Source organism: Adiantum capillus-veneris, chromosome 9 (genome assembly GCF_014529385.1).
Source record: "Adiantum capillus-veneris isolate H3 chromosome 9, ASM1452938v2, whole genome shotgun sequence".
Classification (NCBI taxonomy): domain Eukaryota; kingdom Viridiplantae; phylum Streptophyta; class Polypodiopsida; order Polypodiales; family Pteridaceae; genus Adiantum; species Adiantum capillus-veneris.
In genome coordinates this window covers 125,776,573-125,795,000 of record NC_140939.1, presented here as the reverse complement: position 1 = coordinate 125,795,000, position 18,428 = coordinate 125,776,573, and the positions used below count along the sequence as shown (strand labels likewise).

Sequence of the window (18,428 nt, the reverse complement as noted above, 5' to 3'; positions counted from 1 at the left end):
ACATGCAATAACAGCAGCTAGAATCAGCTTTAAAATCTGAAAACCATGCTTTTATGCAATACTACAGACATATTTGCATAGAAGAAGACATACACATTGCTTCAGCTGCACTATTAGCTAAATGCAAGAAGAAATGCTCATGCAGGAGCTTCAAAATGGACTCTATTTCTGGAATACAAACCTGTAGTTCGTTCAATGTTCTTCACAGTACTTCCATGAGGTCCGATTAATCGACCCACCATTTCTCGCTGAACAGAGAAATTGCCTACAAAGATATCTCAAGAACTTGTTAAGAGAAAAAAAAGACATGAATTACACATAATAAAACATAAATGTAGTATAAGATACAAAGTAAAACATTAATTTGTCCCATCCCATAAATCCTAAAATACACAAGTCCCACTCAGTACAAATCCACTTTACCTTTACGTGGGGCATTAGCCTTCTGTTCGGTCTTTGGTTCTCGAATTTCTTGTTCCATGACATCTAGAATCTGCTCACGAGCAATTCTAGCAGGCTCAAGAGCTTCACATAAGATGTCTAGAGGAATACCACTGGGCTTTATGTCTAGCTGAATAGCAGTTATTCCTAATCTTGTTCCTGCTATTTTGAAGTCCATGTCCCCAACATGATCTTCAAGTCCCTGCATGCCATGCTCAGATAGGTTAATACATTTGTTTATGTTTCTCTTTTGCATAGATAAACTGTCAAAGCTACTTTCCAGAATATCTGTAAGTATCCTGTAGTCGGTGATCTTCCCAGTGGTTTCATCCACAGCTGTTATGAGTCCAACTGAAACTCCAGCAACATGGCTACGCAAAGGAACTCCAGCATCCATTAATGCAAGGCTGCCTGCAAATAGCATGAAATGCAAACAATAACAACACACAAAAGCAGAGTAATAAACAAAAAAAACTGACATAAACCATTAAAGACCATAGAGCCTGGCATCTCTGATTTACAAGACATAAAAACTGGCATTATCCAGGAAGCATTTACACACAAATACCTTAATGAGTTGCTAGTAATAAGCATCAACTTTCCGGACCCAGTTGCCATTATAAACTTGACATAGCCGTTTCCCGTATTATATAGATATGACAGCAGAATTACCTCCACACACTGTTGCCATGGAGGATGACCCATCTGATGCCATCACCTCCGAGGTCACACGGACACTGTAAGGAAACTCTTCTTCATTGGGTAGGAGTGCCACTAAAGCCTTTTCTGCGAGATTGCCTGAATCATCATGATGCACACACCGTATGTTTTCATCAAAGGGAATGCATTCAGAACTCTCAAGTGTTTGCAACATTCAAAAATTTGGTAAAGAATAACCCATATGTCTGCCTTTCACTTCCAAGATAATTAGCAGAAACACTTGACTCAAACAAAAGTTTGATAAAACCAACTGCCGCAATGATTGGATCAGGATTGTCAGGCAAGCAAGAACATTCAACTAAGCCACGTAAATTAATAACATTGAAAGTTTGCAATTCCAGACTCTGGTATTCATCAGCTGTTCTTTACATGACCTATGTCTCTAATAGACTGTCTGACAATCACCTTAGCATAAGGAAACAAATACCAGTGGCATCAGCAATAAATGAACAAACAGCATATTTGCACCACAGAAACATGGAAAACATTTACATTCGCTAAATCTCATAAAAATTGCTGACTACAAAAATTTACCGTGACCCACTTCCCGTCTGTTTAACCATGTCGACCTGCCAACTTCATTAATACAATAGGGAGGAAAGCTATAATGCAACATGAATCGTTTCTTTGGTGGCCCGACTAGATAATCCAGCTTCTGAGCATCCTCTGGGGCACCTAACGTTACAGTACAGAGTACCTGTCAAAAACTGACGATTATGACTTTCATTTAAGGTCAAGAGAATTAAGACAAGACTCATTCAGTAGCCAAGAAGTAGAAGAAAGAAGCAAGCATTGGAGCAAACTACTAAATGAACCTGATTCAAGAATAGATAAATCTGTTTTGGAGAGCATTGTTAGACAAAATGGGCACTATACAGGTTCTCATCTTCTTTACATCCTCAGACTGATGGACAATCAAAATTGCAACCTTTACTTTGTTGGAATTTCTAAAGACTCAAGTCGCAGATGAGATGCATAATTAGGAGATGTATCTTCTACTTGTTGAATGTTTCTTCATAAGAAAGCACCCTTTGAGATAATTAAAGCCCACACAGTTCAGCCTACTTTGAATAATAAGGACCACTCTGGTTTTCTCATACCTATAAGGACATATCTTTGCACGGTGCCCCAAAAAGGCACAAGAATGAGGATGATTGACAGATTGAAAATAGAACAAGGCGAGGAGATACTCATTCCAGAACAGATATTTGATAGAAAATTATGGATTCTGCTTTATGAAGTTATGAAATAGGACTTTTTGAAGATGACTTTGATTTGATCGAACCTGCTATTTGTGAACAGATAACAGGATTGAGAATGAGATGATGATGATTTTGGAGCAATGACACTCCTGAACGAACCTGATAACGAATTATGAATATTGAATCACGACTGATTCAATGGAAATATCGTGAGCACATCAAGAGTTCCTACAGGATGAGATGGCTACACAACTAGAACTGAATGATTGAACCACTTTGTTCAGTATGAACTCAATGTGTGATGGATTGGGATCCTCGGAAATGATTACTTGCACAAGACAGTGCTTGAGTGCAGATGGAATGATTGACCAAATGACTGCATCATTTCGGTCTCGGAAATCTATGGACACGATCGCAATATGCGATTAGTCAATCCGGCATCAGTAAGATCTGGGATAGATCTAGATGCAGTTGCTAAATACATTACCAAGAATCACAGTCCTAGATTCTATGTGATGTGATCTGACTGTGATCTGAATGTGATGTGATGTGACTATCATCTTTGTACAAGTACTGGATTTGTGTCGTCTAGTGCGTCGGTACTTAAGAGTCAATGTTTACTGAACTGGTCTATGGCTTATGTCTGATTTTGCACGCGTAATCGAGGGCGATTACAATTCTTAAAGGGAGAGATGTCACAAAATGATGACGTGGCAATACTGCCCGGACACACACACACACACACACACACACACACACACACACACACACACACACACGTAGCAGATGACGTGGCAGCGCACTACGGCATGTTGACATGGCAGAACGTACGGACATGCAGTACGGCAGATTGGCGTGGCAGACAATATGGGCTTCTGTGATTTGTGCTGATAGGTGCTGACGTGGCACCCTGTACGGATTTTCGCAAATTGTGCTAATGCTTTTTGGGCCAGATTTTGGAGCCAATTGCTTTTGGGATTATTTGCTTTTAAGTTTGGAAGCTTTTGGGGCTCTGCTTTTGGGCATCCCTTGTAAGAATAAAAGAATCCAAGGGGCCTCACTCTTCATAGCATCTGGACACATAGTCAGAGGACAGGACCCCTTCGAGTGTTGTACTTTGCTCAAGCATTAATATAATAAAGAAATACTGAAAGGGCCGCCAAGTTTTGGGGCCAACATCTCTAGGCACGGAACTACGCCAGGCCATGTTGACTCAATTATAAAATGTGTGATAAAATTGTTAAGTATTTTAAGTGATTCTCTAATGTGTCGTTCCGGATTCTCGACTTGGGGTGCCCAAGCCTGTGATAAAGGTTAATCCCACATCTGTCATCCACAATCACACCAAAGAATTGACTTCCAAAGATAGATACTGTAAGCCACACACTCTTGTAATCCATGAGGGATAGCCGCTACTAGGACCTGGTATAGAGACTAAATGATGGCAAGAGTATCACTCCTGAATGTAGAATCAAGGTGAAGCAGGTCATAGAAGGAAACTTGCTAAAATTTGTTCCAAGAATACTCTCTCCGCACTGCGCTTGTCAATTGTTGCCTTCTCCGGTGCCTTGGACTGTTGTAGATCTGCTTCCAAAAAGGCACTATTAATGTTGGTGGCTAGAGAGTTTTGTTCTCCATTATTAAGATCAAATGACTTGACACATTGGGGAAGAGAAATGGTTGCTCGAAGAGACAACCCTAAAGCAGCCCTTTGGGCCTGTGTCACGACCCAACGGGCTCTTCTCTCTATTGTAGTGTGTCTCGAGGAGAGAACCAGGGTGACAGGTGGTGACCAAGGGTTGGAGCTGACAACTATCATATTGATTTTTGGGAAGGTAAAGTCAGATCGACTTTGGCCTTGTCTGGATATAGAAGCACGTTGCTTTGGGCAATCCTCATTGTAATGTTCTTTTGCAACAAGGCAATGTCGGCATGGGATCCTTGAAGAAGAGGACACGTGCTTTGATAGTGCCCATACTCACCACATCTGTAGCATAAGATAGGGAGGTTGGGATGCCTAGAAGGAGGACGGGATGGTCCTTGTGTTCTGAGGTACCAGAGGTGTGCTAGCATGGTAAAATATAATTTTTATGTTTTTTTTTGGTGGTTGGGGGGGGGGTTGCCTTGAGGTAATAGTAATCCTTATCCTCATGTCCACCTTTCTCACAAAAGTGGCAATGAGCTCTATGAGGGCTGTCTTGGGGAGGATTTCCTAGGGAACTACATGAGCCGTACCAGACTAGGGCCTTTAAACTCTTGCTGTGCTTTGAGCTCTTCCAGCTCCTTTTTGAGCTGCTCCAATGCTTCCTATGTGAAGACTTATCTTGTCAAGCAAGATAGATCTTTCCTCTTGAAGAGCTCGCTGCAACTTGAGTGCCTCCAATTCCTTGCGTAAACAAACAACAGGATCAGATGCACTCTCCACAACAACTGAAGCCGACCCGACTTCAAGAGGGTCTCCGAACAGGCTTCTTGCTCCTTAAATTAGTGGCTGCAGTAACAATTTCATCCAGTGTAGCATTAGGTTTGAGAGACTCTCTTATCTTTTGTTGGGAAGCTTGGGAAGAGCCGTCTCCACCCACTTCTTTACCATGAAGTCCGGGGGAGTTTAGCCGCTAGTGCCTTTGTTCTCGCCGTGAGCTCTGCAAATGTTTCATTTGGTTGAAGGACAAGCTTCCCTAGCTCATCTAGGACCTTCTCTTGGAAGTCGCCTAATCGAAAGCCTCATAGAAAATCTCTCTTAGCATAGCCCAAAATGTGAAGTGGTTGCCTGCGAACGGACTATACCACTTGTTTGTTAAGCTGTCCAAGTTTGAAGGGAATAGAACCAAACAAACATCTTCACAATTGAGGCCACATCCCCAACACAAACAAACATACCTCCGAGCATGGTCATCTTCATTCTCTCTAGAGAGACCTGTCAAGGTAGAAAACTTAACATCGACATTGGTCAGAATGCTGATTAGGTCTTCAGCCATGGCTACCGGCTCTATATGCTCTGGAGCTAGCTCTTGAAAGAATACAAGAGGTTGTACAATGCGGTAAGAGAGGTGAGAAAGGTGGCAAAGAAGTGGATGCCTGGGGAGGTAGTGGAGGTAGGGGTGAAGGGCTTCTACTGGGTAAGAAAGGTTGTTGCTTCCTGTCGTAGTATCGCAAAGGACTCTCGAGGGGACTGGAACGGTCTTTGAACTGCCTTGTAGGGGTCATACATGAGCAGACTATGAACCAACCACCCTAGCGAGGAGAAGACCTCCTTGTACTAGTTGACATCTGAATGTGCTAGACCAGTCCACCTGCTAGACTGCTAGACCACTTGACCAGTCAACTTGCTGACTATGCTAGACCAATCACAACCTGTTTGACTAGTGGCTTGCTGGACTAGCGATTTGAGACTAGCAAGCTAGTCTACTAGGAAAATTCTTCAAGCTTGGCTAGCTACGCCAGTAGCTTGAGTGACCAATGTATAGTGAGACTTCAGCTGAGATCCCACCGGCCAGCGTGCCAAAAATGAGAGGACATGTAGCACGAAAACTATTTGCGCTCTCTGAGGTGGGTGCTCCTCCGCCCAATATACTCAAAAATCTCACTCCATGGCACATCACAAAACTGAAACACACATTGGCAGAGCCAAAATGATATACAGCAAGGAAATGGACTAGAAGGATAAGCATTATTAATCAAATTTCAGTTTCAAAAAGAATCCAAATGCTTATTCCACTTAACCATGCAAGTGAACCACAACATGAGCAATAGAAAATGTTATCAATAGAAAATAAAAACCCCTGTGCTACTAACACTGCAATTGGGCAACAAACATTTGAAGTGAAGATCAATTATCCTGCTCCCCTTAACCACGCAAGTGGACACAAACTTTCAAGAATTTTCACCCTAAATAAAAATGCAAATGGACCACAAAATTCAAAGATCAAAACTTGAACAATTAGAAAAACCCAAGCTATTTGATGTGAATTTTTGTTTTAAGGAGAATGGCTTGGTACAAAGAATTTCCAGCACACACTCTCTTTGAATTACCTGAGTATTTCCCCTTGAAAACAACGAGGATCCATGCAAGGGTGTATAAAGTTCTACTTCAGTATGCAAGTCACGCACTTCATCCAGTCTTCTTCCATCAACTCGTTCTCCTTTCTCAAAGATGTTCTTTCTTACCACCTGTATAATTCAAAACAAGCAAACCCTGTTATTCTCACTAGCTACTTTCATATTTAAAAAAAAACTCTAGTACCATTTACCCAGACGGACTGCATGACAATATCTATTACAAAATCTTTCAGACCATCCATTTAGACAGTAGCGTGCTCTTCAAACCCTGAAGCCAACTCTTACATTAAAAGTGAATATTGAATTTACCCTGTGATGGAAAGTTTAACAGATATTGTTTGCTGCAAGGATTCTGTTAATAGTGATTTTTGTTTGAACTCTATGATGAGATGAGCAGTCAATAATTCGAGTCCTTTGCTGTGAAACTAATTCACATGCAGGTGGACAAGAATAAGAATGTTTCATGAGCGAAAAAAAAAGACTGGGATCTGGCTAGCCACTTTACCTCTTTTCTGACTTGATCAAAGGCCAGGGGTAGAGCTTTCAAGCACTTTTCTTCTCCTTCCTCCTTCAGGATGACCTCAACATCAGCTTGGATGTTACTCAAGGCTTTTCCGCGCTCAAACTACAAGTGCACTTTGGCCAATCAGCATTGATGCTCAACAAGAATGATAAAAATGAGTTTATGCTTTGAGAAGTTCTGACCTTTCCATATGATGGATTTCCCATGACAGTATCGATTGCTACCTCTGCCTTAGCTCTGATCCTTTCCAGGACCTCATTGTCCACTGTAACAACAGAGAAAGACCGTTTCTGGTTTTGAACTTTTGATGCCAATCGTATTTGTGGGGCAATGAGCTTTGTTGCCTGTTTGACAAGCAGGCAGGTTCGTTGTAGACTCACATGATTCATGTTGACTCATAGAAAATAAAAAAATCCAACTGGTAACCTCTGCATGTGCAAGCTGAAGGGCATCTTTCAAGTCATTATTGGTTATCTCACGAGCCTGGGTCTCCATCATAATTGTTTTATCTACCGTGCAAGCATATACCAGATTCAAGTCGCTGACTGCAAGCTGCAAAGAAATTGCAAACCGTAAAAAGGCAAAGGAAAAATTCTACTCAAGAAATGACTCATGAAAAGTGCACACAAGGCTTGGAATTCCCAGCCAAACTGTGCACCAAATGGTGTGGACTAAGCATAGAAGATACAAATACAAAGACAGCAAAGAGGAAACTCGCAGTTAGGACCTCATTGAAAATCATAGCACAATGCCTTTGGCAGCAAAATAGAACTTATCAAGCACCAAAAGGGTCAAATGCTACATGAAGCTTGGGAAACTGATCCAATAAAAAGTGCAACTAGATGAACAAGAAGTCACTTGTCACCAAAAAACAAATTCATACTTCATCCATAGAAGGGTTGACCACAAACTTCCCATCCACACGGCCTATTCGCACTACTCCGACTGGACCATTCCAGGGTATATCTGAGACCATCAATGCTGCAGATGCACCACATGCTGCCAGTACATCAGGGTCTTGTTCACCATCGACACAGAGAACATTTGCCATAACCTACACCAAGAAAGGCAAAAAACTGTTCAGTCCAATTCAAACAATATCTCGTCTCAGTAGGAACTTTTACAAAATCAGTGTCGGCAAGAATCTGTGAAGCTGCCCCGAACAGAGTATTACAGTCATATATTTCCAGTCAGGGCTCAGCAAGTCATCACTCAGGAATAGATCTAAGTTTTTCAGACTTTAAAAATGATGAGGTATGGGAGTGTGACCATTGATGGTGGAAAATTGAAATACCTCTTCTCCACCCCAATCTATAGTGTCTACCTCACACACATTGAAATGCACACACGTTCTAGCTTACCACACGTAATCCTACTCAATAAGCACAGACATGAAAGGAAGAGAAGAGGGAAGCATGCACCGTAAATCAATTCACACACACATGCATCTGATATATCCACCCTGAATGAGAGCGCTTATCAGATTGCATGTGACCTAAATACATCTTAGTTTCGATGTTAGCATCATTCCTTATGCTAAGTGTTTGCAGAATAACTCCTTGTCATTGTTTCCAAAATGTCACCATCGAAATGATAATATCTGTTTTCAGCGCGCTCGCTGCTGCTATCGCTTGCCCCCTGCCTGCACTTGTCGCCCCCTCTCGCCCTCGCGCTGCCCTGCTGCGTGCTGCTGTGACCAGCCAGCGCGTTTTGCTCAGCCGCTCCCCCTCGCCACCGCTGCTCATCATTGCCACCTTTCCCCTTCGTTCGCTTCCCCCCACCCCCGCACACTTTGTCCCCCCCCCCGTCGCTGCCTGCCTCACAGCCCGCAGTCGAGAACCCGTCCCCCCCCCCCCTCCCCCGGTTTTGCTCGAAGGACTCGCCCTGCTGCTCATTCGCGGTTCGGTGTGCTATCTCCAGCAAGGCTTGGCCTCGCCTGCATCCCTACCGCTCTTCTGTTAGCAATAGACACAGATGGAAGCTCATGCTCCGCCCCAGAGGGACTCTCCAGAAGCCCCCTCGCCCAACCCTGCAAAGCCCACCATCCGACCTGCTCTCTTGCCGACAGAGCAAGCGAGCCTAGCCGTAGAGGTGGAGCGCCTCCAAGCGACCTCTGTCATCTGCAAGATCATCGGCACCCGACCTAGCAGAGGAGAGGTGCGTGATCTCCTTCAGGCCCGCCTTCTAACCGAGGTGGGCAAGATTATCGATGTTTATTTTCTCGGGCGTGGCTACTACCACATAGAGTTTGAGACTCCCGAGATGGCGTCCAAGGTCATTGTGATGAGCCCCCTGGCCATCCGAGCAGTTCAAACACACTTACGACAGTGGTGCCACGGTTTCGACCCAGCTACCGACGTTCTTGTCGAGGAGGCAGACCTGCCCATCTCAGTCTGCTTCCCCGGCTTGCGGAGGGAGTACCTTCCGTTCCTTTCCAGGATAGGCTCAGCGATTGGGGCTGTCCTGGAGACACCTCGCACGATAGCCTCTGTAGCTGCCAAGGCGGCCGGCATCCCCACAATACGTGTTCTGGTTCGGGATACCCACACTCTCCTGAAGGTCATCCTACTGCCTCGGGTGAGTGGAGGTTGGTTCCGTCAAAGCGTGGAGTATTCGGGCCTCCCGAATCAGTGTTTTATTTTTCATCAAATGGGCCATCTTGCGAAGGCCTGTCCACGGAGGAGACCCCGACCTACACCGCAGGCTCAGCCCCAGCCGTCAAGGGCTGGCCAGCAACAGCAGCCAGAGTCACAGGGTACGTAGGCAAAGCCACCCTCCCAGCCTGGGGCTCAAGCGGAGGAGGGCTGGCAGCAGGTTTGTGGTCAACGTCGACAGGGGCCACCAGCCCAGCCTGGCACTCAGAGTGGTCCCCAGGACCCAGTCCAGCAGCAGTGGATTCCCACGAGGAACCGTTTCGACCCTCTTCAACAGGACGAGGTCCCTACTCCACCCTCCACCTCAGCCTCACCTCCGACAGCCCCTCCTCCCCCCGATTTCCCCCCCGCCTCCTCCCTCCGCCTCTCCACCTTGCTCTCCTCCCTCTGCTGCTCCCCGTCCCCCCTCTCCTCCTCCTCCCATGAGCCCCCCTGCTTTCACATCTCCTCCCGCTCCTTCCTCGCAGCCATCACAGGGGGCAGGACCATCCTCGACTGCTAGGAGATCTCTTGGCAACCCTTTTTCCACGAGTCGCTTGGCGAGAGAGGGATAGCCTTTCTTGCGAACCCCCCTTCTCGTGCAGACATCCCCCTTTCCAGCAGTTCCTCGTGGACTGACGAGCTTCGACATTCGTCGTCGTCGGGATTTCTTTGCCTATGACTTTACACTGTTTCTTGGCGACCCCTCACCAGACTTTGAGGCAGCTTGCTTCAAATTCATGTACTGTTCCTTGCAGCTAGAGGGATAGAGGCCCTGGACTCAACGGTTGGCTTCTCTTTTCCCCTATGCGGTAGGGACTAGCCTGAGTGGACTTTAGACTCAGTGTTGGAGTGGCTGCACGCACAGGCCCTCGAGTTCTCTCATCACATGGGAGACCTAGGGGTTACAGACTTGGTTCGGACTATGTGGCCGTTGGTCAAGTTTTCAGTGACGCCTCCAGACTCAGGAGGATGTAGACACATTGTGGTTCACTTCTTTGCTGACACGCAGAGCCCGCCATGCTATATACACATACATGAGGACTCCTGGATAGAGGAGGTTGCCTTGCGCATGGCTCGTTCTTCTTGGGCTTGGGCTAGACACTCTTTGCAGTCACGCCTATCTCAAGGACGCTTGGATGCAGATTACTCGCCATCCAAGCCTGCCTCGAAGATAGCATGGTTAGCTGCTGCTGCAACATCAATTCTCTCGCTCCCCATGAAGATCGTCTCATGAAACGTGTAGGGATTAGGTGGGCCCCACTTTCAGCGACAGAGGGGCCGACTGCGTCAGGAGCTTCAGTGATGCCTTGTGGGAGGAGAGATTGACCACCTTATGCTACAGGAGCATCATCTGTTTGGAAGCCGCATTAGACGCTGTGGTCAGCTTTTACGTGGGCGGTATGAGACATTCCGGTCAGCTGCATTTGGACCTGGTGGCATCCAGGGAGGAAATGTATGACTATTGCGGACTCTCGTCAGAAGGCCATTGTGGACAAAGGGATTATTGTGCCTGGCAGGGCTCAGTGGATTACTATGTAGGTTCAGGGTTACCTCTTGGGCTTCCTGAACATCTATGCGCCTAATGTGGCGAGTACACGTGCAGAGTTTTGATCGCACATTGTAGAGTCTTTGCCGCAGGCAGAGCAATGGTGCATTGGGGGTGACTTCAACAGGTTGGAGGACCCCTCTGACAGGATTGGAGGTAGCCATACTACTGTGCATGAAGTTGAGTTGACAGCTCGGCCTTCTCTCGTTCGGACCGCAGAGTGGGAGGAGGGAATCTATCTCGGATAGATCGCTTCTACTCTAATGACCACTTCTATGCCTTGGGTGGGACAATTTGCATTCTGGCTGGGACTTCTTTTTCGGACCATGCACCAGTGATCCTCACGATGACAGATAGACAGAGGAGGGGTGCTCTCACAGGTGTGTCAACTCTCTACAAACGGGCACACAGTCAGGTACTTTTGGCATGTGGTCGAGGTGATCGCTTCATGCTCACACGTTCCGTCAGACATGGCTGCCCTCTTGCCCCCTTCCTCTTTCTTTTCTATGCTGAGGCGATGAGCAGATTTTTGGCTTCACAGTAGGTTGGTCTACGTAGCTTAGCGTTCCCTATTCGGGGCGACAAGCTACTGGATGCTGAGTTTGTTGACGACTCAGCTTTGTACTTGGAGGGCCAGGAGGCCAACCTTCATAGGTGTGAGCAGGCTCTTGAGACCTTTTGTTGTGTATCAAGGCACCGATCAACTGGAGAAAGACTCGGTTGGTAGTGCTCCTACGCCTGATTGGCTGCCAGGTGAGGGTTTCAGATGGATTCCCCCAGGGACTGCAGTTCGATACTTGGGTTGTCAGGTTGGCTTGGACTTGTCTCCTAAACAGCATATTGCTTCCCTCCTCCTGTCCATCAGGAGGAAGCTGTTACATTGGAGCTCCGCACGATTTCTCTCGGCAGACAGAGTTGTAGTGGCCAACCAGGTGTTGTTGGCTACTGTGTGGTACATCACATCTTGTTGGATCTTTTCGAGTTCCTGCATCAACCGGATAGAGAGGCTGATCAGGAATTTCCTTTGGTCAGGGCGCAACACTCAAATAGCCCGGGCCAAAGTGGCCTGGTAGGTCATCACTCTTCCTTGTTCTCAGGGGGGGTTGGGGATCATAGACCCAACACAGCAGAGCAGAGCCCTTCTTGGGAAGTTTGTTGACAGAGGATTGCTTCCACGGGAGGAGCCCTGGAAGGAGTTTTTGCTTCAGCGGCTTAGTGCTAGAGTGCCTCAAGCTGGAGGCCCTTGGAGACCTTCAACTAGATGGATTTTCACAGAGATGCACAGAGTTGGCTTGAGCAGGAGACTAGAGGACTATTTTGCTGTGAGTCTGCTCTGCTCGTCGGAGCAGTTACGAGGCCTGGAGCAACATTAGCCTACTTGCACGGAGGAGCGCCTAAGACAGCCCCTTGTTTGGAACCCCATGGTTAGCACTCAGAGAGGCCACTTGGTTGGTAGTAGGCCTCATTCTTCTTGGGGTCCCATGGCAGAGGGTCGAGTACGCACTTTAGGTGACTGGCTACAATTCTCAGGCTTGTCAGAGGAGCTTCAGAGCATCCAGCTCTACAGGGCATGAGAGGGGTGCAGAGCATCTGTCAGGACATCACAGAGGCGGTACCAACAGAGTGGCTCACACCTCTCGAGTCAGCAGCACCCCGATGGATGGGGGCCTTCACGTGACTGGATGTCCTCATCGCAGTTCGGGCTTGCTCAGAGATTGTACGCTCCCTGGTTTTCGAGCTACAGGGTAAGGGTCGTTTACACCGAGTTTCAGTAGAGGCCCCACAGGTAACAGAGTGCTGTTTTCAGAGGATCCGAGTTGTGTGCATCTGTGGGAAGACTTGTGTCATAGATCCTGACCCAGCAGCTCTTGAGACTGGCCACTAAAGGCTGTGGGCTTGGGAGAGCTGTCCATTAGCACGAGTGCAGTGGGATCCTGGAGAGTGGTTTTGGCGGGACCCTTTCGCCTCAGCCGACCATCAAAGTGTCCCTTTCGTTCAGTACATTGTTCGACTAGGACGTCACATACTGGCAGCACAGAGAGAGGCTCGTCCTGCTGCAACACCTCATTGGCAGGAGGAGGGTCTCACAGCTGAGTTTTTGTCAGCTTTTTGGGCGAGGTTGTGGGACGCCAGACAGCCGCAGCGAGTCACTTTGTTCCAGTGGCTGGTTGCACATAGAGCTACAGCAGTGGGGAGTTGGCTTGTACCTAGTGCTCTCTCGGCAACATGCGCAGCTTGTGACCATCCTGTGGAGAGTCAACGTCATTGTCTTTGGGATTGTCCTATGGCACAACAGGTTTGGCTTCGTGTCCTTCGGCTAATGCCAGCTCTTTCAACAGCACGACAGTACACTTGGGGGGCAGCTGCTTGGTCCACTCTCATGGGCCCGGCACTACAATTTGAGCTATCCTCCACCAACAGGATGATAGTGATACAAGGGGGTCGACCTACACTCCAGCTTGCTACAGAGCTTACTCCACAGGAGTGGTGCAGAGTGAGAGAGGAGTGTTGCGAGCTTGTCTGCGGCCTGACACTCAGGTTCATATGGCGGGCCCGCTGCTTCAGCATCTTCGAGGCTCGCCCGGTACCACCAGTAGAGACAACTCAAGATCTTTGGCTAGAGCTGATCCATACTCTCAGGGGACAGTTTGAGAGACTCAAGGGCAGCTCCGACCGCATGCGGGAGCGTAGAGAGGCTTTCCTTCGACTCTAGCGCCCTGGGCCTTTCTTCACCATGGTCTAGGGTAAGCACAGATGGCACTACCGTCAACCTGTGTGGCTTTTCCCTCCTGCCATCTCTTGATTTAGCCTCATTGTACATATGCTGTTTTTTCATTGGGAGAGTCTCCCCTTAGGATTGTTGTAGCCCTCTCTAGTAGAGGTGGTTGTAGCCCTATGGGCAGTTTCATTAACTAATATAAGGATCTTTTTCTCCAAAAAAAAAAAAACTGTTTTCAAGGAACAGGGAGCCTTATTATGCCACCTATTGCTTACTTCATGCAATCTTCAACAGAACTTACATCCTATTTTTAAAGAAAGCAAGACACCATACACTGATCCTTGTACGAATAATCTTGCCCACAGCATCAAACCATCTCCAACTTGCTTTGTGCACAAGAGCTGATGTATATTATATTAAATCAAACAGCAATAACTCTTACAACGATCAAAGTGCACATAAGGTCTTGTTGTATACTTCTCATTCGACTTTCCACAAAAAGAAATACAAAAGAAAGAAAGGTAAATTGACTTCTTTTAAAGCCAAAATTTAAACCGGACCATGACGCCACTTGATGATGATGATATCAAATGTAAAGCATCATCCTCACTTAACCTTAGCTAAAATACAAAAGAAAAAGCTCTTGAATGACTCTGGAGCTGTAATCAGCTGTAGTATATAGTTAGCATATCTAAGGACTAGCCTCTGTTCAGCACAATATCTCCATCAAGAGGAGCCTCAACAGCGAGAGGACGTCTACACATGCACATGAGAGAAGTGACCTCTTGGTAGGAACACCGTGTAAGCTCTCTTGTGCTAGTTCTGGTGCCCTCATTGCCCTTCTTCATGCCCAAAATTGATTGTAGCCAAAGATGTATCTAATTTGTCCCATAGGTCAAATTCCACCTCCATTGGACGTTAGTAGTACACACTCTCTCTCTTCTCTCTCTTCTCTCCTCTCTCTCTCTCTCTCTCTCTCTCTCTCTCTCTCTCTCTCTCTCTCTCTCGCGCGCGCGCTCTGCAACCCCCCCCCCCCCCCCCCTTTCACCCCTCCCTCCCTTGCTCGCGTGCTCTCCTCCCTTGTTATGTCCCGTTCACAGGAGAGGGGATCTAGCCCAGATGCCGTCGGGATGGGCGTCCAGTGTCCGGGCGGACGTAGTGCGAACCTGACTAGTGTGGTCGGCCATTATTATAAAAGGGAGGCCAAGGCCTCATTTACGATTATCGACCCCACTGGCAGAGTGCCAGTGGTTAGCCTGCGAGGCTAGGAGTGCGCGAGGTCACCTTGAGGAGGTGAGGCCGGGTGGTATGGGACGCCCGGTCTTACAGGTGCACGCCTACGTCCTCGGACGCTGGCCCCAGCGCGGGGGAGCTGCCGGATGGTGGCTATGGTCGGGTGGTTCGTCTGATGCGTATTTGTAGGCGGTCTGTGTAGCCGGGAGATCCCATCTCCTCGTTCGTTTCATGGTATCAGAGCCGGCTTGGCTGCAGGAGGGACTGTGCGCACACCTACGGATAGGTCGGTGTCGGATAATCTTTGTCTCATGCAATTTTTGACGAAATGATTGTTTAATTGCTGGTTTTTTTTTTTGGCTTGTTGCTGCTCGCACCCGCCCCCTCTCCCCCCTTGCGCCATCGCCCTCCCTCACACCCTCGCGCTGCTCTCCAGCTTGTCCACCTCGCGCTGCCCCCTACCCCTCGTGCTACCCCTGCTGCTGCCCGCTGCCCTGGCAGCCCGCAGCTGCCCGATGCCCAGCTCCCCCTGCCGCTCCCCCCCCCCCCCCCCCTCGCGCTGCCCCCCTTTGCTGCCCAGCCAGCCTGAAGCTGTTCCCGCAGTCAACCACGCCAGCCCGCCCCCTCCCACTGTCCGCCCCCCTCGCCTGCTTTTTACCGTTAGCCTTCTCCCTCTCCATTCTTGCTTGACGGGCGTCGCCAGCACCGTTGACGTGCTCAGTCTAGCAGGTCTTCCCCCCTTTTTTCGTCGACGACCCTTCACGTTTTCTTTACCAGTAGCAGACACAGATGGCGGCTCATGCTCCACCGCAGAGGGACTCCAATGAAGCCCCCTTGCCCGACCCCGCTGAGCCCACCATTCGACTTGCTCTCTCGCCGACAGAGAAAGCGAGCCTAGCCGCTAAGGTAGAGCGATTGCACGCGACTTCGGTCATCTGCAAAATTCTCAGCACCCGACCTAGTAGAGGAGAGCTGCGAGACCTTCTCCAGGACCGCCTTCTCGCAGAGGTGGGCAAGATCTTGGATGTCCAGATTCTCGGATAGGGGTACTATCAGATCGAGTTCGAGACCTCCGAGATGGCTTCCAAGGTCATAGCTATGAGTCCACTGGTCATCCGAGCATCACGCGCCCACTTTCGACAGTGGCGACATGGTTTTGACCCGACTTTGGATGTGCTAGTAGAGGAGGCAGACATCCCCATCTCAGTCTGCTTTCCGGGTTTACGGAGGGAGTACCTACCACTTCTCTCCAGCATTGGCTCCGCCATCGGGACTGTCCTGGAGACACCTCGTACGTAGCATCAGTAGCTGCCAAGGCGGCTGGCATCCCCTCAGTTCGAGTTTTGGTCAGAGATACCCACACGCTCCCGAAGGTCATCCTTCTGCCTCGGGTGAGTGGGGGTTGGTTTAGACAGAGTGTGGAGTACTCGAGCCTTCCAAACCAGTGCTTCATTTGCCGACAGATAGGCCACCTTGCGAAGGACTGTCCACGAAGGAGGCCACGACCTGCACCTCAGCCTCAGCCCCAGCCTGCCAAGGCTGGGCCGTAGCCACAGTCAGCGGCACAGCGCACAGATTCAGAGCCACCCTCCGAGCCTGGGGTTCCAGCGGAGGAGGGGTGGCAGCAGGCCCGTGGCCGTCGACGCCAAGGGCCACAGCGACAGCCTGGCACTCAGAGTGGCCCTCAGGTACCTACTCAGCAGCAGTGGGTTCCCACGGGGAACCGCTTTGGTCCTCTTGAGCAGGAGTCGTCCCCTACGCCAGCCTCCACCTCCGCTTCACCCTCGACAGCCGCTCCCCCTTCAGAGTTCCCCTCCTCCTCCTCATCCTCCCCCCCCGCCCTCTGCTCCCGTCGCCTCTCCACCTCACCCCTCTACCTCTGTCACCCCACCCCACTCCTCTTCTCCTTCGCTCCCCCCAGCTCCTTCTCCCCCCCCTCCTGCTCCAGTTCCACAGTCGACTCAGGAGATTGGTCCCTCGTTGGCGGCTAGAGATCTCTTGGCAGCGCCTTTGCCACGAGTCGCCTAGCGAGAGAGGGTCAGCCCATCTTGCGGCCCCCTCTGCAGATTTAGATATCCTCCCTTGCAGCTATCCCTCGTTGTCTGACGAGCATTGACCTCCGACGCCGCTGGGACTTCTTCGACTACGGGTTCACTCGCTTTCTCGGCGATTCCGCAGCAGACCACGAGGCAGCCTGCTTCAGGGTCCATGCTTTGTTCCTCGCCGCTAGGGGGACAGAGGCCTTGGACTCAGCAGTTGGTTTCTCCTTCCCCCTCTGTGGTAGGGACGAGATAGAGTGGTCCCTCGACTCAGTGTTGGGATGGTTGCATACACAGGTTCTCGTGTTCTCTCATCACATGGGAGAACTTGGAGTTACAGATTTGCTGCAGACTTTGTGGCCACTAGCCAAGTTTGCGGTGACACCCCCAGACTCAGTAGGATGTAGGCATATTGTGGTGTACTTCTTTGCTGATACGCAGTGTTTGCCTTGCTATGTATACATTCATGAGGACTCTTGGACAGAGGAGGTTGCTTTACGCACGGCTCGCTCTGCTTGGGCTTGGGCTAGGCACTCACTGCAGTCTCGCCTATCTAGAGGACGCTCGGATGCGGATTACTCCCCATCCAAGCCAGCCTCGAAGATAGCCCGTCTTGCTGCTGCGGCAACATCTGTTCTCTCTCGCTCCCCATGAGGATCGTCTCGTGGAACGTGCAGAGACTAGGTGGGCCCTAGTTTCAACGACAGCGGGGCCGATTGCGTCAGGAGCTTCAGCGTTGCCTTGTGGGAGGAGAGATTGATCTCCTTATGCTTCAGGAGCACCATTTGTGTGAGAGCCGCATTCGGTGATGTGGTCAAATTTTGCGTGGACGATATGATACCTTTTGGTCAACTGCTTTTGGACCTGGAGGCATCCAGGGTGGGGTATGTATGACCATTACGGATTCATTGCAGTAGGCCATTGTGGGCAGAGGGATTATTGTGCCAGGCAGGGCTCAGTGGATTACTATGCAGGTTCAGGGTGGCCTTGTGGGCTTCTTGAACATCTATGCGCCCAATGTGGCGAGTGCTCGTGCAGAGTTTTGGTCACAGATTGTTGAGTCTTTGCCGCAGGCTAACCATTGGTGTGTAGGAGGGGACTTCAACATGTTGGAGGACCCTTCTGACAGGATTGGAGGCAGCCATGCTACTGTGCATGGAGTCGAGTTAGCAGCTTGGGAGAGGTTGTGTATGACTTTGAGGGTCTCGGATACATGGCAACACTCTGGCTTTGTGAGGCCTCCAGACAGTCTTGCCTTCTCTAGATCGGACCGCAGAGTGGAAGGAGTGAATCTATCGCAGATAGATCGC

The 18,428-nt window shown here is 49.0% G+C and overlaps 1 protein-coding gene across 3 annotated transcripts in view; it reads right to left on the bottom strand.

Annotated features, from left to right (window-relative positions):
* LOC147451141 (polyribonucleotide nucleotidyltransferase) overlaps positions 1–18,428 on the bottom strand; it is a 92,609-nt gene that overhangs the window by 9,987 nt on the left and 64,194 nt on the right. For 2 of the 3 annotated variants that reach the window (XM_086520106.1, XM_086520107.1), the window contains 10 exons: positions 7,829–7,999; positions 7,372–7,497; positions 7,128–7,289; positions 6,928–7,047; positions 6,396–6,533; positions 1,696–1,858; positions 1,114–1,239; positions 723–852; positions 424–644; positions 182–265 (listed from right to left, as the gene is read on the bottom strand). In XM_086520106.1, the coding sequence (XP_086376232.1) occupies positions 182–265; positions 424–644; positions 723–852; positions 1,114–1,239; positions 1,696–1,858; positions 6,396–6,533; positions 6,928–7,047; positions 7,128–7,289; positions 7,372–7,497; positions 7,829–7,999 (1,441 nt within the window). Of the gene's footprint in view, positions 1–181; positions 266–423; positions 853–1,113; positions 1,240–1,695; positions 1,859–6,395; positions 6,534–6,927; positions 7,048–7,127; positions 7,290–7,371; positions 7,498–7,828; positions 8,000–18,428 lie in introns of all 3 variants that reach the window. The other variant, XM_086520105.1, reaches the window with a different exon arrangement.